This window comes from Aspergillus mulundensis, assembly GCF_003369625.1.
Source record: "Aspergillus mulundensis strain DSM 5745 chromosome Unknown scaffold_2, whole genome shotgun sequence".
NCBI classification, from domain to species: Eukaryota; Fungi; Ascomycota; class Eurotiomycetes; order Eurotiales; family Aspergillaceae; genus Aspergillus; species Aspergillus mulundensis.
This window is the reverse complement of record NW_020797890.1, coordinates 975,118-1,001,969: the sequence shown is the minus strand read 5'-3', so window position 1 is coordinate 1,001,969 and position 26,852 is coordinate 975,118. Positions and strand designations below refer to the sequence as shown.

At 52.2% G+C, this 26,852-nt stretch overlaps 6 protein-coding genes across 6 annotated transcripts; 4 read left to right on the top strand and 2 right to left on the bottom strand.

Annotated features, from left to right (window-relative positions):
* Nucleotides 1-1,822: 1,822 nt before the first annotated feature.
* Nucleotides 1,823-5,282, top strand: DSM5745_03005 (DUF1765 domain-containing protein; the record flags this gene model as incomplete). The annotated part of the gene is made up of 3 exons (XM_026745021.1): nucleotides 1,823-2,685; nucleotides 2,734-4,305; nucleotides 4,352-5,282. The coding sequence occupies 3 exons, from the start codon at nucleotides 1,823-1,825 to the stop codon at nucleotides 5,280-5,282; spliced, it is 3,366 nt and encodes a 1,121-aa protein (XP_026605887.1).
* Nucleotides 5,283-6,706: 1,424 nt separating this feature from the next.
* DSM5745_03004 (M28 family metallopeptidase) lies at nucleotides 6,707-9,412 on the bottom strand (the record flags this gene model as incomplete). The annotated part of the gene is made up of 2 exons (XM_026745020.1): nucleotides 6,707-6,895; nucleotides 6,950-9,412. 2 exons carry the CDS (start codon nucleotides 9,410-9,412, stop codon nucleotides 6,707-6,709), a joined length of 2,652 nt encoding a protein of 883 aa, XP_026605886.1.
* A 3,124-nt stretch (nucleotides 9,413-12,536) lies between these two features.
* On the top strand, nucleotides 12,537-13,976 carry erg13 (hydroxymethylglutaryl-CoA synthase; the record flags this gene model as incomplete). The annotated part of the gene is made up of 2 exons (XM_026745019.1): nucleotides 12,537-12,696; nucleotides 12,754-13,976. The coding sequence occupies 2 exons, from the start codon at nucleotides 12,537-12,539 to the stop codon at nucleotides 13,974-13,976; spliced, it is 1,383 nt and encodes a 460-aa protein (XP_026605885.1).
* Nucleotides 13,977-15,441: 1,465 nt separating this feature from the next.
* DSM5745_03002 (uncharacterized protein) lies at nucleotides 15,442-17,433 on the top strand (the record flags this gene model as incomplete). The annotated part of the gene is made up of 1 exon (XM_026745018.1): nucleotides 15,442-17,433. The coding sequence occupies one exon, from the start codon at nucleotides 15,442-15,444 to the stop codon at nucleotides 17,431-17,433; it is 1,992 nt and encodes a 663-aa protein (XP_026605884.1).
* Nucleotides 17,434-17,682: 249 nt separating this feature from the next.
* DSM5745_03001 (FAD binding domain protein) lies at nucleotides 17,683-19,530 on the bottom strand (the record flags this gene model as incomplete). The annotated part of the gene is made up of 2 exons (XM_026745017.1): nucleotides 17,683-18,332; nucleotides 18,402-19,530. 2 exons carry the CDS (start codon nucleotides 19,528-19,530, stop codon nucleotides 17,683-17,685), a joined length of 1,779 nt encoding a protein of 592 aa, XP_026605883.1.
* A 3,357-nt stretch (nucleotides 19,531-22,887) lies between these two features.
* Nucleotides 22,888-26,641, top strand: pmcB (putative calcium-translocating P-type ATPase(PMCA-type); the record flags this gene model as incomplete). Its single annotated transcript, XM_026745016.1, has 4 exons — nucleotides 22,888-23,784; nucleotides 23,836-24,266; nucleotides 24,313-24,455; nucleotides 24,504-26,641. The coding sequence occupies 4 exons, from the start codon at nucleotides 22,888-22,890 to the stop codon at nucleotides 26,639-26,641; spliced, it is 3,609 nt and encodes a 1,202-aa protein (XP_026605882.1).
* Nucleotides 26,642-26,852: the final 211 nt, after the last annotated feature.

Sequence of the window (26,852 nt, the reverse complement as noted above, 5' to 3'; positions counted from 1 at the left end):
GACCTCTCGGAGTGGTGACAAGTGGTACTGGAGAACACCAAGAACGAGTTAAGCCAGGACAGACCGATTGAAGACGCGGGGACACCCGTCAAGCAAACCAAATAGCTCGGCTTGAGTAGGTCGACTTGAGTTCGTGGGAAAGGCCGGATAGGTTGATGGAATGTTGTTGGTCGTCCGGTACACAGCAGGAGGTATGTAGTCACGCACCGGGAGCCTGTACAACATTCTCGGAAAGCAGGCGGTACGTATTGAGGCGTCATCTGGGCATCAAGTATAGAGCCATTTTTGGGTAGCCCGACGGACAAGACGTGTGATGGGTCAGAATTGGCGCAGATTGGGTTGAGTTTTGAGTTTCTTGGGCGAAATGAAGCGGCTGGATAGCAACTACGCCAGCAACCAATGCGTTGTTTGCGTGGTTTCCGCAGCAATTGCAACTCCTTGATCCAAAAAGCAAGATGACAGCTTGGAGGTACTGAAGACAAAGTAATACCGATCCTAAGGACAGGGAGGTAGAGTAGTAGCGATGTACTGCGCATGATCAGCTCAAACGCCTGTAGGAGGTTGATTCCTCGGGAACGTACGGGGGCATCTGCAGGTGAAGTCGTAGTTACACTTGCCCTGCAAGCAAGACTGTACTCTTATTATGATCCTTGCAGCTGGATCATGCCCAAGTACTCGAACAACCTCATTCTCGTCGAGTCAGTCAGTCAGTTGTAGGAGAGTTAAACTACTCCCTGCCTCCGGTAATTCCTGTTCCAGTACATTACAAATACCAGTGCTACTAGTAGACTCGAAGCTATTGAGTAGCGCAGTCGAAATAATGCGACAATCATAATGGGTCTCAAAGCATGTCTTTCTTCTCAGCGACTATATTATTCTACGACTGGAGGAAGAAGCTCTCCACAGCGCCAGGCCGACATCAATAGTGTTTGTCTGGTGGCGGTGACCTTCACAGCCATCGGATTTAGATCTCCCCAGATCTGACCAAAAAACGAAGCAGGTCGGTCAACCCGTGGCTGTCCCAGCATCTATTTATACTGGACAGGCCCTAAATCCTCTTCTCCTTGATCGACTCCTCCTGCCTCTGGCTCTGGTCAGCAGTCAGCTACGGCATCGGCAACGGCGTCGCTCAAGGTACGTAAAGTATCGGTAATACGCTTATCGATACCCGATTTGGTTTCTTTGTTTCCCTTTCTTTCTCCGGCGACTTCATTCCATTCGTTCAGCTCCTTGTCTTTGAAAGGAAAGGCGGACACAGAAGAAGGAGAGGAGGGAGAATCCTTTGTTCGATCTCAATCTCACCCCTGCTGCCCTGCTGCTGCTACTAATCAATTCATCGTTCCTCCGCTGTCGATCAACCGCACGCCTCCCAAGGCTACGCTGCCTTTGCTCCAACAGCTAACCCTCTCCGTCCCTAGCCCGCAAACAGCCCGCGATTTTTTGAAGCCTCGAGTCTTAATACCCCAGGAATCGGCTTCAGCCCCTCGTTGTTCGCCAAGTGCTGTGCCCTCTTTATCTGTCGTGGTCGCCTCTTGGTTCTGTTTGCGCCGCTCCTTGCCCTGCACTGCCATCGCTCCAGTGACCACCTTCCGAGCCCTTTCTCGAGTACCCCCGTCCTGTTGTCGCCTAGCGGGCTCAATGGTTTCCGACGGTGCCCGCCTGCACATGCAATAGTCCCATTCGCCATCGGTTGTTTTACATGGAGGAGCTGGTCTCATCAGAGTCAGCAACAGCTACTGTCCACCCCCGGCCGGGGGGGTGAGCAACACCTCTCCAGCAGCGCTTCCCGCGGAACTGCAGACAGCATTCACCATTCCTGACCATGTCTCCTCCTGACCTCGAGGTCGCGACCACCCACCAGGATGACCAGAACAGTCAGTTATCCCGTGCCGCGAGCTACAACAACCTTCCCGACCTAACTGCGTCCGAACCGGGCTCCCCTGGGCTTCGAAGGACTTTCTCCGACTTGACGTTTCAAAAACAGCCCGAGTCGCCTTCAAAGGAAGATGTCGCGGCTGGGAAGGACATCTTGAGGCGGACTTCTCTCCGCCGCTCCAAGCACAAATCGACCGTCGCTGTCTCTCGCTTTACCGTTTCAACCGAAGACTTGACCGATGCGTCGGCCACAGAGTCTTCGGATGCCCCGCCGAAGATCCCGCAGACTAGGGCACCATCACCTGTTGCTCGCCCCTCTAAGGCTCGTTCAATGTCTGGGAGACTTGTTAGTTTCGCGCGAAAGCCCTGGATGTCAAGCTCTCCTACCCGATCTACCTCTCCTTCCTCAAAAACTGCTCGTCTCCGGACCCTCCAGGGCGAGGACTCTGCTTCGCAGACTCCATCGTCCAGAAGCTCTGGGAGCTTGGATTTGGCGACTGGCCCGGAACCTGCTGTTCCAACCCGCAAGCGAACAATATTAACCAAACGCCCTCGACGCCCGATGGTCGCCGTTGTAACTCAAAGCCGAGCGGACAGTCCGAGCACCCCTAGCAGCCCGTCACCAGGCTCCCTGCTAGCTAAGGGGTCTCTTGAGAGGCTCACGTCATCTTTCAACGTTTCGACTCCAGTACTTCCCCCAGCGGCAAAGACGACCTCATTCCCTGGGAATATCTCTGGAAACCTGGACCCTCCCAAAAAGAGAGATGAACTTTGGAGCGCTTTCCGTGGTCTTGAAGCCGACTTTCAGAAGTATGTAGCTAACGTATATATTGTCTTCGATTGCTAATGTTCCGCCAGATTTCAGACCAAGTCTACAGCACTGAAAGCGAATGTTATTCGCTCCTCGCTCCTGCCACTTCTCAATCGGGCACATTCTCCGCAGAGTATTAGAGCTTTGAGACCCGAAGATCTGGATCGACGAGTAAACATACTCAATAAATGGTGGATCGGATTGCTAGACATGCTAAACGGGAAGAATAATCAAGCCATTTCTGGTACGGACAGGCCAGTATATCTGGAAGCAGTGGTGGGCATAATGTCTCGACCGGAATGGAGGATCCCGTTTCCAGCGCAATCACCAGATACGCCGCCATCCAAGCCATACAAGCACACGGCGACGTCTATCTCAGAATCATCCGAAGCATCCTCTGGATCGGACATCCTTGTGGAGTCTATCCATCATAACATCAGGAACATATTCACGCAAAATTTGTTGTCTCAGATGGCGTTTGTGGTCGAGAGGATGTCCATGAGGCACGCCCCTGCTAGTTTGGTGGCGTTCTGTGGTAAAGCCTGTGCTTACGCATACTTCTTTTGTCCAGGCGTGGCAGAAATGCTTGTGAGGCTGTGGAATATACCAGCAAACATCTATCGGCGGGTATACGCCGAGTCTCACGTGGATAAGAGCACTGGACTCCGTGCGACGGCTCAGGAACTCACGTCAAATTTCCCTCCAGGCCTACGCTCTTTATCCTTTCACGCACACACGGCATTGGTTCGGTATCTTCGTCAGAAGCCCGAGGTCCCTCTGAACATAAATCAGATCAAGTGGCAAAGTCCCTGGGTGTCTCGGTGGTGCGGCAGAGACACGGATCTTTTTTACGTTTTCGTCAAATACATCCATCTACTGTACGCAGATTCCATTCCGTCTTATATCGAGAAGAGCGCGCGCATCCTATCGCCTGGCTTGCTTCCCATTCACGCCCAAATTCTTGTCGTTCTGGAGGATACCCTATACAAGCAATCGCAAAATCAAGCGCCAGAAAGTTCTCATAATACCGCCGCTATCACTTTCGATGATTTCATTGAAGGTGCCGAGGGTTCGGCCTCGGCTCTTCCATTGGGCACCGCCAACAGTCATCGTTCCATGGCCGAGAACCGCTTGATTATACTGCTCCGAGATTATCTTTCCGATTCATCGCTTGAGCCACATCATGCACGTTTATTCTACGCCGAATCCTTCTGCATGATCATGAAAACAACTGCGCAGCGAACATCTCTCTTTGATCACAATGCGTGTTTCCTGCTATGCGATTTTGTCGAGGAAGCTATCCCTATCATTGCACGATATTCAAGGTCAATCGAAATGGACCTGTTTGACTGGAAGTTTTGGCTCGAAGCATGTCGTCAGATGATGCAAAGCCATAACTCGCTCACTGAGGTCCGGGTGTTTTCTTTTCTCTTCTGCATCTGGGGTACCTGGACCGCCTCCGAGGAACGAAAGGCGGATCTCTGCCTCGGATTTCTCCTTGATGAGCCACTGTTCTATCATTACTTCAGTCACTGGAGTCCTATGGTCCGCGCCTATTTCCACCGCTTGCTTTGTTGGCGGCTAGGCAGGTTCAATGGAGATCCATCGCCACTTGACTCGTAAGTCACCGATACCTTACAGTCTGGTGAGTACTAATGGGTTTAGGATAATATACGAAACTCTGTCCAATAGACTTCAGCGTCTCTGGGATTTTTACATCGCCACTCAAACGAAAGCGGAAGCCGGCCTTGCAGCGCCACTGTCTTCTGCGCCCTGCACCCCGGCACCGGGGCGCCGAATAATAATAATTCGATGTGATAATCCAATGTCACCTTCAAATCTCTTCATGTCTTTTGATCGTGTTCTGCCTCCGTCAGTCCCCAAGCAAGCTACGAATAGTAATGGCTCCAAGGCAGATGGTCTTTCCGAAGCTCAGAATCTCCCAAAAAAGCGATGGAACATTCTGAAAGCCGTTTTCGGTGCTTCCAAATTCAACGACGATCTATCTCCTACTACCAGCTCAGACGATTCGGATACGACGGTGTCCGACCCTCCTGCCGCTGGGGAGAAAGGCCCAGACGTCAGTTGGCTAGGTGTTAATGCTCCTAGCGAACCGCAGAGGCCAAAAACTCCGCATCAACCCTTCACATTCAAGTTCTCCTTGGAGTGGATGGATCGACCGCAGTGGCCTAGCAAAAACAAACGCCTTTACACTCCTTCTCTCCCTGTAGCTTCGCAATTGCACTTGCAGCTTCGGAGATCAACCCTCAAGTCAGAAGACAGCGATGCGACCTCGGATGACACAACTGATTCTGGGGCAGAAGAGAATCCTGAAAAAGGCACGCCCGGGTTGGACATGAAGCAGAACGTGACCGGTATCGATGTGGAAACCAAGAAAACCTCGAAGAAGAATGATCTGACTGCTGCTGCCGATGATAAAATCGCGTCTAGCAAGTACGCAGGGCGTGCTCTTGCAGAATGGGCACAAATCATATCTGAGTGCGATAGTTTCTTCTCCCGGAGACGCGATGAAGGCGTGCCGAACGACCGCATGGTTGAGACCCCTACACTAGGCGTTGAGGGCTTCCGAAAGTGATCGAACTGGACAATAATTCCAGGGCATGATAGCACCATTCCTCCAGCCTCCTTGAGCACTGAAGCTCATCAAACACCGCCCAACAGGCCGCTGACTCCTCATTTCCGTAACTAACCTTCTTGTCACTCCCTTCTCCCTTCTACTCCTTTAACCAGTGGTATTTGCGACGTTATCACTGGGAAACATGAAGCGGACATTCTCCTTTACACCGGGCTGGGCCGAGCAAAGCATCTAATGCTACTGATCGTCATCTCAATCTTCTTTCCTTGCCTCATAATAACCACTCTACCTCATCCGCGCCCATCAGCCATGGTCTTTATCTACCAAGGACCCGTCTGTCCCTCCCTCTTCCTTTCACTCCTGTATATACATCTGTCCGATACATACCATATCATACCGCCTGGCGTACCGCGCGAGTAAAGGCTCCCTTTTTTTCTTCTTCTTCCTTAAGTTTCCTTTATCTAGTCAATCCATACACGGGCATGAGTTCAATAGGGGCGTTAAGACCAGAGTAGGTCCTTGGGAGCTTTTGGTTGCATTGCGTGTTATTTTCTGTCCTATCCTGACCATGTTTCTTGACGCAGGTGTGTCTCTGTTCCTTGCTATCATATCCTAATATCTAATTATACGTCCTGGTGGGGTGGCATAGCAAGAGGGCCGTGGGTAATGATAATTACGGTGGATGTAGGATATAGCAATGAATGGACGAGATTTTAGTACACTTTGTTTATTTCCTTTTCTTCTCTCTGTTTGGACGGGTAGCTTATTACTTCTCGCATACAAACAAGCTACATGTGTATTGTAGCCGCTGACTCCGGGCTTCGGAAGGTAGGATGTGATGGAATTATAACGGTATAAGTTAGGTAGATAGGCAACGAGGACTAGCTTATAGGTATACACAACTGGAAATAGGGAGCAAATATCGGTGGATATCTGCAGGTAGAGTACAGTGCGGTGTAAGGCACAGAAAGCGTTTAGGCATATCTGCTAGGCAGAATCCGACACGCGTTGACGGTGAGTTAGGTAAAGAGGTTAGTACGGATAGGACGCAAGAAGAGCGAGCCAAATCAAGCTTTTGTTTCAGCTGTTGATGCGTTTGGAGCGAGTAGTAACCGGTGGGGAAGGACTGAGGAAATTGCATGGGGTAGCTTATGAACAAGCATAAAAATGATAAGTTTGTCTGGTGAAAATGAGAAAGCTATGTATAGCATAGGAGTAAGAAAGGTGATGGGTGTAATATATATACCGCGAGTAAGAGGCAAGGATAAGGTAAGGTAGAGTAGGTAGGTAGAGATAGGTCTAGTTAGAAATAAGTAGTCGAATAGATAAACCCCCTAGGGATGATATATGCAAAAGGCGCAGTCGCTGGCTGGAAGGAAGAGTAGATATATACGAGGACAGGAATGCGGAGAAAGAGATCGAGATCAATCGTCATGTAATAACTTGTCGCCCGCGTCGATGATAAGACCGGCAATACGGTCGACCCATTCCTGCGTCAGGGTCCAGTTCCTCGTTTCGAGGCTGTCTTGGATAGCTGGAAAGATGGCTGCGTCATAGCCGGACCAGAGCTGAGGGCCAAAGACGACGTGCTTGAATTGCGTGCGGTTGGGTATCTGATGATCTTGTTAGTTGGTTATATCAAGGACTGATGTGAGATGTAAACTTACTCCGCCGCCATATCGATCATCCAGCAGGTGGACGTCGAGCTTAGCCATCCGGAAATTGTGCGACATGCGCTGCAGCGCTATGATATTGTTCTCAAAACCGCCGGCTCCCCATACGGCGTCGTGCCACAATTTCGGCCACAGCTGGAACTGCGCTGCGTCCGCTCGAAGTTTCGAGGTGGCGTTATACAGGGGCGACAGGTTAACGGAGGAATCTCCTGATGCGTTGTTGTCAATGGGCACATTCTTGGATTTTGCGTAGCTTTCCAGGTCAATGACATAACCGGCCAGATGCTCTGCGTAGACCTCCACGTCGTACGGTAAAATCGGGTTGTCCGCAAACTGGAGAAGCAGCAAGCCCCAGAATTGGCCCAGAATCTTGTGATACTGGAATCCAGGGTCTCCAAACTTTACCATCCAGTCAAAGTTCTCGTGGCAACTATGGTAGGGAAATGGCTCTCCGGTGAATCCAAAGTCTATACTGGAGATTCCAGCAAGATCTTGGAAAGCGACATAATCACTTCCAGCTCCTAGAGGTGCAAATCGCTTGTTCTTCTGTAACCAAATGTCTTTCAAGGTCTCATTTGTGACGGGATCCGAAATCCGGCCTAAAACTTGCATGACAACGCGCTCGTAAAGAGGGCATCCAGACGCTTCGAAGTCCGTGCCACTCACACCGACGTCAACATTGATATACGCGTAAGCATTTCCGTGGAGATTGTCCATAGCATCCTCCACATGCTCCGTAGAACCGATCAAGTTATATTCCTCTGCATCCCAGCTGGCAAACTCGATCGTGCGTAATGGTCGCCAGCCAAATGTTAGGAGTTCGCCAAAGACACGTACAAGCTCCAAGAAAACAGCGGTCCCACTGCCTGGGTCTGCGCTTCCCAAACACCAAGAGTCGCGATGGTTGCCGACAATGATCTTCTTTTCCGGCTCTTCAATCCCGTGAATCCTTCCTATAACATTGTAAATAGGCTGTCGGTCCACTTCATCCTGAATATTCATCAAATTCACGATAGGCGATTTGTCGTCGCCTGTCCACCATTGCTTGACCTTGGGAACGCCGCCAACCCACTCCTTCGGTACCTTTGAGCCATGGCCCTCGAGCACCTGCAAAAGCCTTTGAGCGTCGCGCCAAGCTAAAGGGAGACTAGGAATACCCGGCATGCCTGTTGTCTGCTCGAGACTTAACCTCGTTTTCATTTTCGGCGTTGACGCAAATCCTGGAGAGAGGACATCCCCAACCACGTACGACATTTGGCTCACGGCGCCTCTTTGGACGCCATCAGCGGGCATATAGCGACCCTTCGGGTATGCCGGGCCTCGTACAAACCCATCATTCGACGGGTCGGAGTAGATAATACAGCCCGCCGCACCGGCAAGCTCAGCGGCTTTGACCTTCAGAGCGCGATCTGACTCGGTCCCATAGTACCGAACAAGAGCGATGGAGCCCTTGAGATTGATCCCTTGGTCCTCCAAATGTTGAAAATCTGCCCGAGATCCATAGTTTGCATAAATGAGGTGACCCGTGACATTCCCCGATTTCGAGTGCCCGTGGAATACCGGTGTCTCGCCGTCCTTTTCCTCAAGAATAGCCTCCCACTTAAGATCTGGCGGATCAACAATGGCTATGCGCCGTCCATCCTCCTTCGGGTAATTCAGATACACTTCGTACTCCTCCATTTCGATCGTCTCCAAGCCTGCGAGCTCAAATTCTCCCTGTATCCATTCCGCAAGCACGTAGCTTCCCTCGGTACCCGCCATGTGTGGGAACTCCGTTATCCTCCTCAGGTTTTCCGCGATATTAGTCTCGTTGATATGGCCCTGGACAAAATTCTCCACTGATGCCGCGCTATAAGTCTGGCCCATCATGAATCGTGAATTGAAGTTAAAGATATCCGAGACAACGAAGAGGTATATGATGGCGACGACAAGTAATAACCCAAACAAGCGAAGCATGATGATGCATCCATTGTTATTGAAGCTCGTCCGGGCTGAGTTCAGGTTAATGGTGAATTTGAAATTAGGTAGGAACCGACGAAAGGGCAGATGTATCGACGATAGCGTCCTGCTCAGATTACTGAACGGTTTTGATAGCCGAGACCGTAATCGCGAACGTGAGCTTTGTTGGCTGCCATCTTCAACATCCATCTGATCGAGCTCCCCGCGCAACTCCTCCAGCGAACCCCTTTCCGAAGCGGCAGGTGAAGAGTATAGGTCATCGACGCTATTCCGAGCAGACTCGACGGTAGGAGGGTGGTAGCCGTGAGGTCGGGACTGAGGCCCGTCGCGGGCAGCGGCCTCACGGGCATCGTGAAGCAGGGCCTGGCCTTCCGTGGCCGGATCGTCGGTCACATCGCCAGCGAGATGGGTTCGGGACGAGCTTGGGCGGTCGGCGGTGGCCTCCTCGTAGGATGGGATCGGTAGGGAATCATAATCGTATTTTTGGTCTCTAGTCATGACGAATGATTCAAGGCTTCAAAGAGCCTTGCGTGTTAGACAGGGAGTCGGGGAGTCGGGGTCGGCGCAGCGGGTCATGATCTGGGGAAAGGAACGACTAGCATAGACATGCTCCCAGTGACGGAACGGTCAAAGCAGAACCAACAGAATAAAGAATGATTGGCGCAATGAAGAGAAGGGGCCGGTCGAGTGTTCTCGCCGTCGTAGTGGACGGGAAGAGTCGATTACGGGTGAGGTGAAGTGAGGGAGAGCAAAGCCACTTGGTTGATTGGCGTGCATTGGCATTTGGCATCCCAAGCACTCGCCGGCGAGTCTCAGAACTCACGCGTGGCGCAGTCGTTTCCGACAGACCCACTGACACTATCAGGCAGAAGTTTGAGAGTGCTTCAGGATCTAGGGATTATTAAGGAGAAGTTGAGGCTTTTGACTGGCAATTCCAGTGCAATTCCAGGTCAGTCACTACAGGACTCAATATATGGTACAGTCCTGAGGCAACTCTTTGCAGAAGGCTCCCTAATTCCATGGCAAAGAGTGCATATCAAGAATCAGACCCGTCACCGCGAATTAAAGCAATAAAGGTGGCCAGGGTCTGATTCAATCAACGCAGGCTGCGTTTGAGCATAGATCACGCAGGCTTACTCATTACGCATTACTATGCATAGCAATTTATGTACCATCGCAAGAGAGCCTGACTAAGCGGGCATCTATGGGCTGTTCAAATTTATGGCAAAAACAGGAGATCTACTGTGAGACTCTGCTATACATGCTTACCCGTGTCTACTAGAGTGACGCTCTATTGTAAATACGGGATATGTATGGGCGGTAGAAGATTAATGTCTCTAGCTGTAACGTCGAAGGTATCCGTCCGGAATATTCCATCATGCGACTTTCTCCAGGTGGTTTGCGATTGATTGGGGGGTAAGGTAAAGATACAGGTTAGAATATTGGCATTTACCAAGGCAGGATGCTTCATCCCAGGAGAAGAGCCCCATACAGAATCCTAATTCGCAGTACCTATGCCGAAATATATATCCGAATCGATGCTCAAAACACCACTCTGGTGAATGGAAGGGCCAATACACAAAGATCGAGCAAAAGCAAGACTATGTTAGATTTATTGTATATAGACTGCAGCTTTGGCCGCAATTCACAATCCGACAAGGCTCGTCGCATTTGATAGTTGCTCAGCCCTGGCGAGTGAGAACCTAGACAAACCTGTAGGACGACACCAAGTGAGCCCCTAAATAAATGTATAAATGATGATATGGTCATAATCCAAGAGACAAAGCGACCGGTTGAAGTAGAGCATGTGCTGCCCTTGGAGCCAGGAGAGCTGAATAGTAATGAAATGGTAAACGAGGATCAAGCTTGTGAGTGGACCCACAAGATAAGATTATCAATCTCTTTAGTACTGGGGACCAGGGTCAGTCAACAAGCAAGGGCTTCTAGAATCGCTTCTAGAATCGAGATCCTGGCATCCTGGACCTGCACCGGTCCTCGTTCATCTTCCGCGGTCCCGGAGACGGGAGGGAGCCGATGTCGCAGCTTTGTAGGAAAGCGTACTCCGTTACATTCTCCATAAGGCCACGACGGTATCCCTTGGTTTGATGCCTTCGGGATGAGAAGCAAGAAACACTGTTCATGTGAGAAGACTTACCCCGGCGATTGCTGTCTTCTTGCCCCGGCAACTCTAACCTAACTTTCACTTAGCAGGATTGACTGACGCATCACTGGTATACGGAACAGAAAGCCTGATGCCTTTGACTATGTATTGCAGTGGCCGAATGTCCCACTTTGGATTGTTCGACCGTGCCCTCAGCAAAGTGACAAGTAAGACGTTTGGACGCCGAGTAAAACCCGATCGCTGAGTGTATCCGCAAGTCGTGCCGCGCTGGACGTATAGTCCTGACTCGGCGGCTCAGCCTGACAAGATGACATTTACACTGTAATATTAATCACAATCACTGCTGCTTTCAACCGGCGAGAGTCTCACTCTTGAATCCTGTTTGTGATGACAATATCACTGCGGTTTGTGACTGGATTTGCTGAGGAGCAGAGTATTAACCTGGCCGCAGCTGGGGGCTTGCACCAGACGAGGTTATCACAACTGCCGATATACGGGCAGCAAGGATCCAGGATGAAGTAGCGGAGTATCTTTCATAGCTGACTGCAGGTAGGGGTCGATCACCCTGACGGCATATACTCGATAACCAAACCTGCAGTGTAAAAGCTGGTACGACGGATCTACCCATGGAATCGACACTTGTAGTTTGTAGCTGTGGCTGGTGCATCAGCAATTGAGCTAAGGTTGACCCAAATATCGTAAGCATAGTGGTTTCATTGAGCTGACTGGAAGAGTCGGTGAGTCCGGACAGAAGGAGAAATGAAGCACCTTAGATCGGGGAGGTTGTTGTTTGTTGCGAGGCCGGAAGTTGGAACAGGATGAAGTTTACGGCGTATACCAGATCATGTACGGTCGACTTTTCAGCACGCCAGCAACCAAGGTGGAAATGTGTGGGATGATCTTCGATAGCCTCAGGGGAAGGTTTCTATAGAGTATACCGACTTTGAGGAGGATACTGATCTTGACACAATTGTAAAAGACATGGTCACTCGTGGAGAGGAGTAGTCTACACAAGTATACAGCAGAACAAGGGGATGTGCATCAGCCACGCACTAGCCTCAGGCACGGGGCTCGCCCCTCGGAAGCGAAAATGTCGTATCAGCCCCACTGGCGGAGCTCTACAATGCTCTCGAGTGGCACAACCGCTGCACTAGCCGCTTTTTCTTTGACATTCTTGCGTGTATCGGCTGTATGAGGTCCTCGAGCTGTGTCCCCAGGACAATCTTATTCTTGGGCCAGGAAGCCTCAGGAGGAGGGGTGGAGGGGACCACTCTTTCTCAGGGACAGGACCTACGCTGCATTTTCTGGCCTGACCCATCCCGGACTACTTATACAGCCCACGTTTGCACCCCTGGGCCTTTCCTTCACAATCAATCCTCTTCCTATTCTTCTCGCCTCTTTCCCTTCTATCCTCCTCCTCTCCATCTTCTTCGTTGTGGTTGTTCTTGACCATCTTTCCACCCGACTATACCACCCGTCTTTCCTCCCGTCACCGCTATTATGTCTCGCCCCCAGAACATCGGTATTAAGGCCATTGAGGTCTACTTCCCCAGCCAGTGTCTCGAACAGACCGAGCTGGAGAAGCACGATGGCGTTAGTGAGGGAAAGTACACAATTGGTCTCGGTCAGACCAAAATGAGCTTCTGTGATGACCGCGAGGGTACGTTTAGACTCCGTCGTCGACTTCCATCGACTGATACTAATTTTCCCTGTATAGACATCTACTCCATTGCCCTTACCACCCTTTCCTCCCTCATGAAGAAGTACAACGTCGACCCCAACTCGATCGGTCGATTGGAAGTCGGTACCGAGACTCTGCTGGACAAGTCCAAGTCCGTCAAGTCCGTCCTCATGCAGCTCTTCACTCCCCACGGAAACACCAACGTTGAGGGTATCGACACTGTCAACGCCTGCTACGGAGGAACCAACGCCCTTTTCAACAGCATCAACTGGGTCGAGTCTTCCGCCTGGGACGGCAGAGATGCCGTCGTTGTTTGTGGTGACATTGCTCTCTATGCTAAGGGTGCCGCCCGCCCTACTGGTGGTGCTGGCTGCGTGGCCATGCTGATCGGTCCCGACGCCCCTATCGCCTTCGAACCTGGTCTCCGTGCTTCGTACATCACCCACGCCTATGACTTCTACAAGCCCGATCTCACCAGCGAGTACCCCGTTGTTGACGGCCACTTCTCCCTCCGATGCTACACTGAGGCCGTTGATGCCTGCTACAAGGCCTACGGTACCCGTGAGAAGACCCTGAAGGAGAAGGCCCAGAATGGCACCAATGGCGTCACCCAGGACGAGTCCAAGACTGCCCTCGACCGCTTCGACTACATCCTCTTCCATGCTCCCACTTGCAAGCTTGTGCAGAAGTCATACGCTCGCATGCTCTACAACGACTTCCTCGCTAACCCCACCCACCCCGCGTTTGCTGAAGTTGCCCCCGAGCTGCGTGATCTCGACTACGAGACCTCTCTGACCGACAAGAACGTCGAGAAGACCTTCATGGCTCTGACCAAGAAGCGCTTCGCCGAGCGCGTGCGCCCTGGTCTTGACGTTGCCACCCTGTGCGGTAACATGTACACCGCCACCGTCTACGCTGGTCTCTGCTCTCTGCTCAGCAACGTCACATTCGACCCTAGCCAGCCTCCTAAGCGCCTGGGTTTCTTCTCCTACGGCAGTGGTCTTGCTAGCTCTCTGTTCAGCGCCAAGATTGTTGGCGACGTTTCATACATTGTTGAGAACCTGAATCTGCACAAGCGTCTCAACTCCCGGACTGTCCTGTCTCCCAAGGACTACGAGGCCATGTGCGAACTCCGTGAGCACGCCCACCTGTCCAAGGACTTCAAGCCTTCTGGCAACCCTGAGACACTTTTCTCCGGCACATACTATCTCACCGAGATCGACGGCATGTTCCGCCGCAAGTACGAGATCAAGGCATGAATGACGACCAGCATATAATCACCTTTATTCTTACGATCCTCCTACGACGGGGATTTGTCTATACGACTTTTAGATTCCCTCTTGCATGATGTTCTCTTGATTCGTTACGATAGAGTCGTTCTGCATTTTGTTTTAATCTTCAGGGCAAGGCGGCGCTGGAAAGCTTCCGGTTCATGAATCACCAAAACTTGTTTTGAATTATGATAATACCATTAATCAATTTATATGATCATGATATCGTTCTTTCGTAGGACATGCTAGATCATAACCAAGGGGTTCGGGGAGATCATACGATCACACTCTCGAAGGAGAATTTAAAAGCGTGGACAAACACCCTAGCAAGCCTTGACGCCCGTGTCTGCGGCTCCTGCGATCTCTCTCTGGAAAACGCCCATTGGTTGGTTTTGATGGGCGGAAGGAAGGAAGAGATCCCGTGCGCATCGCCTTCAGGGTCAACCTTAGCTCCAGCTTCTTCAACATCAACCCAATTCAAGGTTCACCCAATCCCCGGCCGCTCAAGACAGGACTTTTCTTCAATTTGATGCCATTTTGCGTTTCAGATGAGCCAAGCCGCTATAGATCGGTGACGAGAAGATTCGACACCCACCGCGGCGCCTAGCTGGGCCGGGTCGTCGGCGCGTACTGAGACCACCTTAGTCGCCGGGGAGGTATTCTTAGAACATCTGGGGCCCTGGAGCTCTCGCAGACGTCATGCTGATCTAGGAACTGCCTGCCGTGGCATTTGCGATACCCCTGTCGCATCCTGGCTGTCCCATATCAACCTCGGCGCTTAAAGACCTCCCACCAGAGGCGCACGCACCATGAGGCGTCCCTGGCATACTCGGTGCAGCAGATGCCCACCGGTACCTCTGCTTGCCGCCGATATGTTGAAACCTCAGGCTTTCGCGCAATCTGGGTAAATTTAGCTACCCTGCTACCCAGAATAGACGAAACACACCTATGCCGATTATAGATCTCCCCTGGCGCTTGCGCGAACCATTCCTCAGTGATTCACGCCTGAGGATAGCAGCAACATGCGAAATATAGTAACATTTTGCCGCGCAGCTGCTATGTGAAACACCCGTGCTTGCTGAAGATACCCTGGACTTCGGATCAGAGCAGCAGGAACTGGCAGCTTAGACCCGGTTCTTGCTGGAAACACCCGCCTCGGCTGTATATCTGGCGTCTCGATGGAGCTCTCTCCATGTTTCAGGTTATTTGGTCCCTGGGATGATCGGTTGATGGAGTGCTTCTATTTTGGCTCTGGACACTCTCGTGCCTGAAGCATTTAACGGCCAACCATTCCCGCTTGTCCACTTGTCTTGCTTTTCACAATTGTCATGCTTGGGATTTGATATCTCTGTTTTAGAAAAGCTTTGGCCTCTCTATCTTTCGCTTGGGAAGCTGGCTCTTCCGACTACACCACAACCTAATACGCCTATTTCATTCCTGTGGCTACACGAAAATGTCTCTGGGCTTCCCCTACAACCGGCCCACCACCCCTCCGGTGCAGTACCAGGAGCTGGCTGAACACTCCCATAATCGTCATGCATCAGATTCATCTATATACTCGAACGACTCATCTCCCTGGTCTGCTGTCACCTCGACTACGAGCCCAACGATAGATTCTCCTCCTCGGTATCAACACGGACCTGCTCTTCTCCCTAGGATCAGATCACAAGACGTTGTCATTGAGCCACCGCCAGCAGCTGGACCGCGGCGTCACCGGCGGTTCCTTTCCAACACTCGAAACCCGCCAGGCTTCATTCCATATCCGCCCCGGCGTCCGTCAGTCCAGCATAACGTGGTCGAGGTATCAGACAGGCTGGCCGCTGTCTCATCTGCCCATACCTCGCCTGTCTACGCATCGTACAATGAATCAACACTTTCGTCTCCTGTGAGCATCACACCGTCCCACAAACGCAGGGGATCTCGCAACCACTCTCGCTCGGGCTCAACCTCAAGTATTGAAGAGGTTAAATACGCCTTTTCGACCTATCGGCAATACCCAAAGTATGCAGCTCAGCCTCAGCCTTCCCCTACGGCACCAATGACTCCGGCCACACCGAATATCATTGTGTATCCCCCATTCTTGCGGGACTCACCGGCCGAGCCCGTAGCCAAGTCACGGGAAGCCCCGGCGCAGCTGGCACTTCCAGCTTCCCCATACCGCTACACACACGTTACTAGTTCCCTGTGCTCACCTGTTGGCCTTGCGCATACTGTTCCCAGCGTCTGTGCGCAGTCAACCACTCTTCTCTCGTACCTCACAAGCCCAACACAAGCAATCAACCTAGTCCGCAATGTAAGCGTAATTCCCACCAGAGGCCTGCATGACTATTTCTGGTGGGATGTTCGGAACCTACGCAGCTGGACTTCTTTCTCGCTGGATACTTTCAACTCAATCAAAGGACTCACGAAGCTACTGAAAACGGCGATCCCTTCGAACCTGACACCCCCGGCAGTAGTCCAAAGCAACCGCCTGTCTCCAGACTCAGAAGCCGCGCTCGTTAGTCTCGTCCAGGACATGTACGCCCCGAGAGTCAATGCAGCTCTCGCCGTATCTCAAGGTCATGACCACCTGTCCTTATACCCAGCTCCGGCGCCTAGGACCCCAGCCAACAAGAACTACGGTGGCCCACACTTCTTGGCTAACTATACCTCCGACACTGAACAAACGATCTCGGGCCTCCCTCGCGGACGCCTGGTTGGAATAGCCAAGAGCTTCGACCGGTGGAACACAGGCATGCGCAATGAAGCGCCACACCGGCGGGTAGAGTACCTCAACGGCCTCGCCCACCTCCAGCGCTGCATGCGCGAACACTCCTGCCGCTACGGCTTCATTATCACGGAGATCGAGCTTGTTTGTGTCCGCGCAGGCTGCGACCAGGGCGACGATGTGCCTTACTTTGGATTCCTTGAAGTTTCCGCGCCAATTCCGACAAATATCGCTGCCCACCAGGGCAACGAGAGCTCTGTCGAGCACAACTCATCCGGCTACGCTTCGCCCAGCTCGCCCACCCCCTCTGCCGACAGCTCGCTTGCCAGCCAGTCACCGCCGCGAACTCGCACTCATCACGACGAAATGGGATACGGCGGCCCAATCCCGGCCGGAGCACCAGAAGCCCTCAACGTTCCGATGACCGCCAGCCTAGCCCTGTACTTCCTCCTCATGCTCTCGAAATCCGTCCCGCTCCCCTCTCAACCTTCGTCCCATTTGAATGTCGGCGGGCCCGGCGCGCTCACCCGTCAACGGACTCTACCTGAAGGGAAGGACAAGTGGATACCTGAGCCGCAAATCGGGGAGAAGCGTGATGCAAAGCGCGTACGGGGGTGGATATGGCCGCATGATGCGTGGCATCGTAGGGAGGGCGGTGGTGCGCCGAGGGCTAGGGCTGCGGGTGCAAGTGTGGTTGCGGTGGCGCCGTCGGGGAAGACAAAGAAGTGGCATAAGTAGCTGGCTACTGGTGCTAATGTTGATTAGAACGGAGTTAGAGCTTACGGTCTTGGGAGGCGTTTTGTTGTTGTGTTAGCATTAATGTAATTCTTCCTACTGATATATCTCCGTGTTATCGTCTTTGCAGATGCCTAAAGCCGTCCTTGTTTATCGAGGATTGAGGATTTTGTCGCCAACCCTGGGTAGGGAGAGGGTATAGCATGGCCTCATTTACATGATCCTCTATAGCACACCAACACTCTCTCCCCTTCACGCCTCGGCCAACCTAGCATACCGATTCCCGAGCCCACAGAAACACTCTACGGACCGCTCAACATCCCCTTCATCCTGTCCATCCTTCCCGAAAGCCCTCCTCCCAAGCACCTCCTCCAAGCTCCACGCAACCCTCTCAGCCCCAAGTCTCGCGCCCTCGAGGTTCGGCGCCCCGGGACCCAACCTCAACGCTGCGAGCCTCCCCGTCATATACAGCGGCACCTCCGCCTGCCACATCAGATCGTCCGTGAGACAGGGCAAGCCGCCGATCGAGCGTATGGGATACTCGCTATGCATCTTCTGCAGGAACGGCAACTCGTTGACGTCCATGTGCATCCCCGTCGCGAAGTAGATGTGGTCGATCTCAGCGGGGAAGTCCGGAATCGGCGGGTTGGTGGTCAGATGCCAGGTCTTTGTGGAGGGGTTGTAGGTTCGCGATGCGATGGTTGTGCGGGTGTGGATGGAGACTCTCTTTGCTGAGGCGTGGTGCTGTAGGATCTTCTGGTACCGGGGCGTGATGCTGCCGCCGCCGCGGGCTGTCTTGATCATTTCGAGACGCTCTTCGTCTGTGTCGGCGGACCAGAAGACGGCTTTTTCGTAGTTTTTGAATTTCCCCATCCAGGTTAGGGTTATGTCGAAGTGTTTGACTGTCCTCGCGTAGTCTAGTCAGTTGTCTGGACCTGAATGGAAGATATGGTAGAGAGGGAAGAGCATACCTTTGAAATCGGACCTCATCAGGAACCACACTTTGCTCACGCCCTTTCTGATTGCCATGTCGACGATCTGCGCGGACGACAACCCGCCTCCCACGACGACCAGGTTCGTTTCCTTTCGTGCCTGGATCTTTCTCTTCACATGGACACTTGGGAACAGGCCTGGCCTGATCTCGGAGCTATGACAGGCACCCTCTCTCTCCTGATCGCTCAGCTCAAAGGGCATGATCTTCTTCCCGCCAGGACCAACGGCCAATACCACAGCCCTAGCATGGAAAACGCTTCCATCCTTTGTCGCAACCGTGAACACTTTCTTCACGGAATCAACGTCATCCACATATCCATACGTGATATCAGCAACCTCTCCTTCCTCTATCAGTCCCTTCTTGTCGAGCCCATACCTGCCCACAACGCTCTCACAGAAATCCCTGAACAATGCAGTCCCTGGGGAGAAGTAATCCTTACGATCGCGCTCGTCAATCTCTGTATCACCCAGCACGCCAAGATTTCCCTTTTTCTGCTTCAGTCGTTGACGCTGCTGTTTCTTCTTCTTGTGCTTCGAGATCTCTTTCCCTACACACCCCGGTATCTCCCAGAGATCACTCTCGCGACTTTGTTCCGTCGTATATGCGAGCATGCCGTCGCGGTCGCTGGGGTCAACGTGGAAGAACATCGGGCTACGGAGCTGCGCGATCTCAAGGGTGCGGAAGGCGCGGTGCCATTTCGTGAGCCAGTTGGGACCTGTCGAGTCGAGGATTTTGAGGGTGGGGGATTGTTCTTCCTCTTCTTCGGGTTCGGACTCGAAGTCGGAGGCTTGTGAGGATAGAGATGTTGCGGAGTCGTTTTCTGCTGTTGATGTTGTGGGAGTAGAAGCGTTTGAACCTTCGCTTGAGACCGACGAAGCCCGTTCCTTTACTGAAACGGCTTGTTGCTTGGGAATCCCCAAGCTACCCATCTTCCCTGGTCTTCGTCTGATGAGGTTCATTCTGCCCTTGTGCTTGTTGATCCAGTGGTATCGTTGGTGCTCGGAATCTGTGAATATGGCGGAGGGCGTTTGCTCTCTCAATCGAGCGGCGACGGCGAGGCCGCAGGGGCCCGCGCCAATGATGAGGATGTCGTGTAGTTGGACCATGGTTTCTCTCTTATCTATCCTTTGACAAAAATGCAAATAGGTTAGGGGAGAAGATAGAAAAAGGGTACGTAATAGGTAGCAATAAATTGAGTTTGATTGTCGCGTCCTGTCTGCAAGACGGTATGGTTATATATGATATGCTCATACAGGTGATCTCGGGAGCCGTGTGAATGTTCCCCAGGGTACTTGAGTCCCCAAGGTACCTGGTACACACCTTTGGCGGAGGATGGGATGATGTGCACTGCGTTGACTGTATGGGGTAGGGCTGGGGACCTTGTGGCCATTTGCATCAGATTGAACTCACCTCACCAGGGTCCCCACTAAGGACAACCCGATAAGGGCTTCAGATCTGATAAAACAAAGGCCATGGTCGGAGAATATGCTGTATCTATTCCATCATTCAGCTGTTCGTAGACGAAGAGACGGAATCGATCGTCCGAAGTCTCTGTCTCATCCTTTGGAGGATTCCTCTTGGCCGCCAAACAGCAATTGCAAACTTATCAATGTCGTGATGGTACCTCTGCCTTTATTTCGTTCAGGTCCCTAGTTCGGGCTCATGGTCATTCGCACTTGGTTCTTGAGGACAATGGCGACATAGGCGAGGCAAGATTCGCGGTAATGGGTGTCTTTAAATCTCTCCTGATCTATAGTGGATACGCAGCTAGTAACAGGTACTTTCAGCATTCGGATCGACAATGATTTGAGAGAGGATCGACAATGATCTGAGAGACACCAGTCTGACACGTAGAGGGTAGGAGTAGGACTCACACAAAAGAGCTGAGGTCGATATCTTTGTGCTCGGCATGCGACTTGCTTCTTGTAGGTTTTCTTCTGTGTGCTCAGCTGCTTCTGGATTGAGGACCAGAGAGTCCTCCTTCTGCCATGGTCAATGTTTTGCTTGTCTGGTGTGAGTTGGTTGTAGAGGCAATGGAGAAAGAAGATTGTCATCATGCAGAGGTCTCTCCCCCAGACCAACCATCCACTTGCACATCCCGTCCACTCAAACATTAACCTGGCCAACTCTACGCCAGTGAATTGAATGTTTTACTCCCTCACACAGTGAGCAAGATCCAATTGGCTCAACAACGGACAGCAATTGAGATCCAAGCTGGAGTCGATAAACCCAAGGCACCAATCCAGGTATTTCCTTAGCTCAGTGTCAAGATTCTCGAAGGCCATTTGGCTAACAGAGGCTTTCCTTCACAGCATCGAGCACCTCCTCCCCAGCCCCGTTTCGCGCAGCCTACCTCAGCTATCACGGTTACCTACAACAGGCAGACGTACCAGGCATGGCAGTTTCTACGGAGTAGAGCTCGCCGAAACATGCCCTCATACTCAAGCACCAGGTACCGCCACTTGAGGTAGCACAGATGGCTGTACAAATGACAAATCAAAGCTTCAGCACTGATTAGACTCTCTCCCATCATTTCTACTGGCGGCGAGCTGTGCCGACGTGGCTGCAAATACGGAGAGACGCGTTTGAAGAGCCACTGATAGTGACGATACTCCCTAGTGGCGTGAATCAGATGACCACTGCGGACTGTCCGCCGAACTCCACGAGCCTGGCTCCTTGTGTCGTGGCTGAGACGCTACCCATCCTGAAGTGTGGGTTTCTTAATCATGCGAATCGTGGGGAGGCAGCACTGCTTTGGCGGAAGCCTATCTGAAATCTCAGACGCAAAAGCGCCTTGTTGATATGCCGGATACTGCCTTGGAAGTCGGAGGCGAGTGACACAAACGAGACAGCTACCCCATAGCATCAACGTACACAGCGGAGAGACATCCGCAGGCGCCGGCGCAGGCGCGGCCCCGCTCCGCACTGGGATGCGTTATACGAGGTAATCTGAATCCTGCTTCATAATGACTGCGATCTAGGCAGGACGCGCAAAAAGGAACCTCATCTAGGTCTCACCTGGCGGGGTGGACCCACGTTGATGTATGTGGACAGAGCCAAGATAAGCCTACCGTATTGTCGGATTCTTGCTTTGTTTCTGGTAGATCTCGTAAGTCTCACCCGGATGAGGCTCAGATGGAGCCTGGGCCCTGGAGGTTGTTCGTGGGTGAAAGTGCCCGTTTCAGAAACACAAGCTCATCGCACAGTAGCCTGCAGCGCCCGATACGAGGCTCTTGCTGCCTACCCTTGCAGCAGATGGTCTCCGCATCTGATAGTCTCCCACGTTGACCACGTTGAACCTGACTGCTTAGGCCTTGTCATTATCGCTCACCCTGCTCAGCGGCTCAGCCCCGTTCGTCTCACCGTCGGTCAGTCAGTACAACCCAGGAAAGGCAGCCGGCAGGTCGTGATACAACCACGTGCGAGGCTCACCTGTAGCTATTGCCACTCGAGTCATTGAAAGCGCGAATTCTCCGGATTCAGTTGAAGGCAAAATGGAGTCTTCAGCGTTGTTGGGGAGCTCGAAAAGCTACCAGCCACAAGCGATGTGGCGCAGCAAACCCTTGCCCCTGAGAAAGCGATCATGCGCCACACTCGTAGGTGGTTCTGTCAAAGTTCAACGAAGGACTGAGAAGATGCCAGAGGTGAAGAAACTTCAAGCGAGATAACGTCATCCGACAGTGGAAACGCTACGGAGTACTCTGTCAGAGCCTAAAAGGATGTTCAAGTTGCATACATAGCTACCCTTGCACAACATGCAACCGGCTGGATGCTGGGCATCGAGGCGCAGCAATAGCCAATCAGCCAACCAGTCTCGGCGTCAAGACCTGAGCTTTTTTGCGTGAAGAATTATCGTGAGCCTGCTTCATTGGCCGGAATTGCCATCATGATCGGTCTCACTAGGCGCTGGACCCATCCCTTGCCTGTCATCCTGGTCACCCTAGACAATACGAATAAGACTACCACTGTCGCAACCCACCTCTCGCTTGACTAAGAGGGATCTTAATCTAGTCAGCGCTTAGGGAGCCCAACAGAGGGCTTCCAGTCAGCCCGTGTGTTTCACAGAGACTCTGGTAGCCGCCGTACTTTGTTTGCCGACACGACCGAGACGAAACAGAGGCTATATACGGGCTCCAGCAGCAGAATCAAGAAGCCAGTAGACACTAATGGACCCTGCCAAGGGACTTGGAGACTAGAGTTGATTGCAGCAATCTGTGGCTGGCCAATCACAATATTGAAAAATGGGAAATTGATTCGGTAGGTGGCATCTCTGCCTCGTCATACACTATACTTTGCACTGCCTCACTGCCCAGATATGCCTAGGTGCATCCTTCGCCTCCACCTCCTTTCGCAATTCGTATATCTAACATCAGAATCTGCCAGCCTTCGTATCGTTTTCCTGATGCAAGATAAAACACCATAATATACATCAGTTTTGCTACGCGGCAGTTTGCCTGTTGATTATGGCGAACCCTAACTCCCGCGACCCTTCTGAGGGCTCGTTGCGACTGCCAACCCCCCAGATTGAAATCCACGAAGACGATCAAAGCCCATTTTCGCCCGGGCAAGCGGGCTCAAGAACCCTTATGCCATCTGCAGATCGGTTAACAGTGAATCGTGATCCCCCACGCTCTTCGCATTCCCTCGACGGAGACACTCTTCGTGCTCGAGCCGATTCAAATGTTTCGAGTGCAGCAACAATCGCCCACTCAGAGGCGTCACCGAGCTTAGAGCCTAAAAAGGGCAAAAATGCAATCGACTTTTCAGATCTCGACGACGTACCGATATCCGAAGCCCTCAATCCAGATCCCCAAAATGTTGGTGATTTCGAGGTGCAAGATAACAGGTTCCCCTTCTCGCCTGGCCAGCTGAACAAGATGCTGAACCCCAAGTCCCTGGCTGCCTATCAAGCACTTGGAGGACTTTCAGGCCTAGCTCAGGCTCTACGAACAGATCTCAAATCAGGATTATCCACCGACGAAACGACACTGCCAGGAAAGCTTGTGCACAACACCGAGACATCATCGTTTGACTATCATGAGGCTGCTGGCAGCTCTGAAGGCAAAGACACTCAGTTCTACGATCGGATACGGGTTTTCAGTCAAAATAGACTGCCAGCAAGGAAGTCAACCGGGTTTTTTATGTTGCTGTGGATGGCCTACAATGATAAGATCATCATCCTGCTGACGATCGCCGCTATTATTTCTCTGTCGCTGGGAATATACCAGACCATCGATGAAGGACATGGTGTGGATTGGGTAGAAGGAGTTGCGATCGTAATTGCTATCGCAATCGTTACGATCGTAACGGCGTTGAATGACTGGCAAAAGGAGCGGCAGTTTGCAAAGTTGAACAAGAGGGTAAGTTTCCCCATTCTCGCTTCTCAGGTGCCTCTGATCTGACCAATACAGAATGATGACCGCGAGGTGAAGGCCGTGCGCAACGGAAAGGTGGTCCTGATCTCGATCTTCGACATCACGGTCGGCGACATCTTGCAGGTTGAACCTGGTGACTCTATCCCTGCCGACGGCGTCCTCATATCTGGCCATGGTATCAAATGTGACGAGTCGTCTGCTACTGGCGAGTCCGATCAGATGAAGAAGACAGACGGATTCGAGGTATCTCGACAAATCGCTGACGGTACAGCCACCAAAAAGCTCGACCCGTTTATGATCTCCGGTAGCAATGTCCTTGAAGGGGTCGGGTCATACCTTGTGACAAGTGTCGGAAAGTTTTCTAGTTATGGCCGAATCCTCATGTCCCTGCAAGAGTCCAACGACCCTACGCCTCTACAGGTCAAACTTGGACGGCTTGCAAACTGGATTGGATGGTTTGGATCAGGGTAAGTTCCCAATGTGTCACACCCAAGCATGTGCTAACGGTGATAGTGCTGCCATTATTCTCTTCTTTGCTTTGCTCTTCCGCTTCGTTGCCAACCTTGACAGCAACACTGGCAGCTCGGCTGCTAAAGGTCAAGAGTTTGTGGACATTCTCATTGTGGCTGTGACAGTCATTGTCGTTGCAATTCCTGGTAAGCATTTCCTTTAAGACTATTAGCGGCCATATCTAACTTAACTAGAGGGTCTTCCGCTGGCCGTGACCTTGGCTCTCGCCTTTGCTACGACACGAATGGTAAAAGAGAACAACCTCGTCCGTGTTCTTCGGGCCTGTGAAACTATGGGCAATGCAACAGTTATCTGCTCAGATAAAACTGGCACATTGACCCAGAATAAGATGACCGTGGTCGCTGGAACTTTGGGCTCGAGAGGCTTTATCCAAAGCCCAGGGGAGGAGTCTACCTCCATGTCTGCTGTGGAACTTTTCAAGACGAGTCCCAGGGAAGCCCGCGACCTCCTTGTCAAGAGCATTGCTCTCAACTCTACTGCATTCGAGGAAGAAAAGGAAGGCGCGAAGCAGTTCATTGGTAGCAAGACAGAAGTGGCACTACTGCAGCTGGCCAGGGACTATCTGGGGATGGATGTCACGACTGAACGAGCCTCCGCAACCATAGTCCAGCTCATTCCATTCGATTCTGCTCGGAAGTGCATGGGCGTGGTGTACCAGGTCTCCGAGGGACAATACCGCCTCCTGGTCAAGGGAGCCGCCGAGATCATGGTCGGCAAATGCTCAAACAGAATTGACTCCGACTCGGACAAACTGCGCATAGAAGTGGCAACTGCGCAGGACAAGCAGGATGTCCTGGACACCATAGAGTCGTATGCGAAGAAATCTTTGCGTACGATTGGACTGGTCTACAAGGATTTCTCTACTCCTAGCTGGCCTCCAGTCGAAGCTGCCCGTGTTCAGGACGATCCAGACTCCGCCGACTTTGACAGCATCTTCCGCGACATGACCTGGCTTGGGGTGATGGGTATCCAGGACCCTCTTCGTCCTGAGGTTCCTGCTGCCATCCAACGTTGTCATGTTGCCGGTGTTCAGGTGAAGATGGTCACAGGTGACAATATCAGCACCGCTACTGCCATTGCCGAGTCTTGTGGTATCAAGACCGAGGACGGTATTGTCATGGAAGGCCCCAAGTTCCGCCAACTCTCCGAGGAAGATATGGACAAGGTCATTCCTCATCTTCAGGTCCTGGCACGCTCTTCTCCTGAAGACAAGCGTATCCTGGTCGCCCGGCTGAAGAAGCTGGGCGAAACTGTGGCAGTGACAGGTGATGGTACCAACGACGGACCAGCCCTGAAGACAGCAGACGTAGGCTTCTCCATGGGTATTGCTGGAACTGAAGTTGCCAAAGAGGCCAGCTCCATTATCCTCCTCGACGACAACTTCAAGTCTATTGTGACCGCCATCGCCTGGGGCCGTGCAGTCAACGACGCCGTCGCCAAGTTCCTCCAGTTTCAAATCACAGTCAACATCACAGCCGTCGTCCTCACCTTCGTCTCCTCCCTCTACAACTCCGACAACGAGAGCGTCCTCAGCGCCGTCCAGCTTCTCTGGGTGAACCTGATCATGGACACTTTCGCTGCACTGGCTCTTGCAACCGACGCACCCACAGACAAGATCCTCGACCGCAAGCCCGTGCCCAAGAGCGCCTCGCTCTTCACGGTGACTATGTGGAAGATGATCCTCGGCCAAGCCATCTATCAGCTCGGCATCACATTCATGCTCTACTTTGCGGGAGACAGCATCCTCTCGGACTACCTCTCCTCCGACCCAGACACCCGCCACCGCCAGCTCGACACCATTGTCTTCAACACCTTCGTCTGGATGCAAATCTTCAACGAATTCAACAACCGCCGCCTTGACAACAAACTCAACATCTTTGAAGGCATGCACCGCAACTACTGGTTCATCGGCATCAACTGCATCATGGTCGGCGGCCAAGTCATGATCATCTACGTTGGCGGCGAGGCCTTCAACGTCCGCGAGATCACCAGCGTGCAGTGGGGTATCTGTATTGCCTGCGCATTTGGCTGTCTCCCCTGGGCCGTGGTCCTCCGCTGCATCCCCGACAAGCCCGTCGGCGTCGTCCTCGATGCCGTCACGACCGCTGTCGGGTTCGTCATGAAGCCTCTTGGCCGCGCCTTCGCTGCAATGGGAAGACCCATCAAGCGGGTTATGCGCAGACGCCAGAACAAGAGCAAGGCAGACGATACAAACACGTTGGAAGACCTCCACGAACAGCGCGTTTCCGATGAGGAGCGCCCTGTGCCCCAGTTTACGATTACCTCCCCGGATGATGCTTCACACCGTTAATACGCTCGTTTTCCTCACATTCCTTGTATTATACCCATACGTGGTCAACTCGGCGTTTTCATTTCATTGGGCGGGCTTGTTGTTTTGAGATACCACGATATATCGGGTTTCTGGCGTTCTGCATAGCGATCGGCTTTTCTGTCTTTTACCTCCAGCTGGGTTAGATACGGAATTTGTATAGTAGTCTAGGTAGCGGAACAATCATAGACTA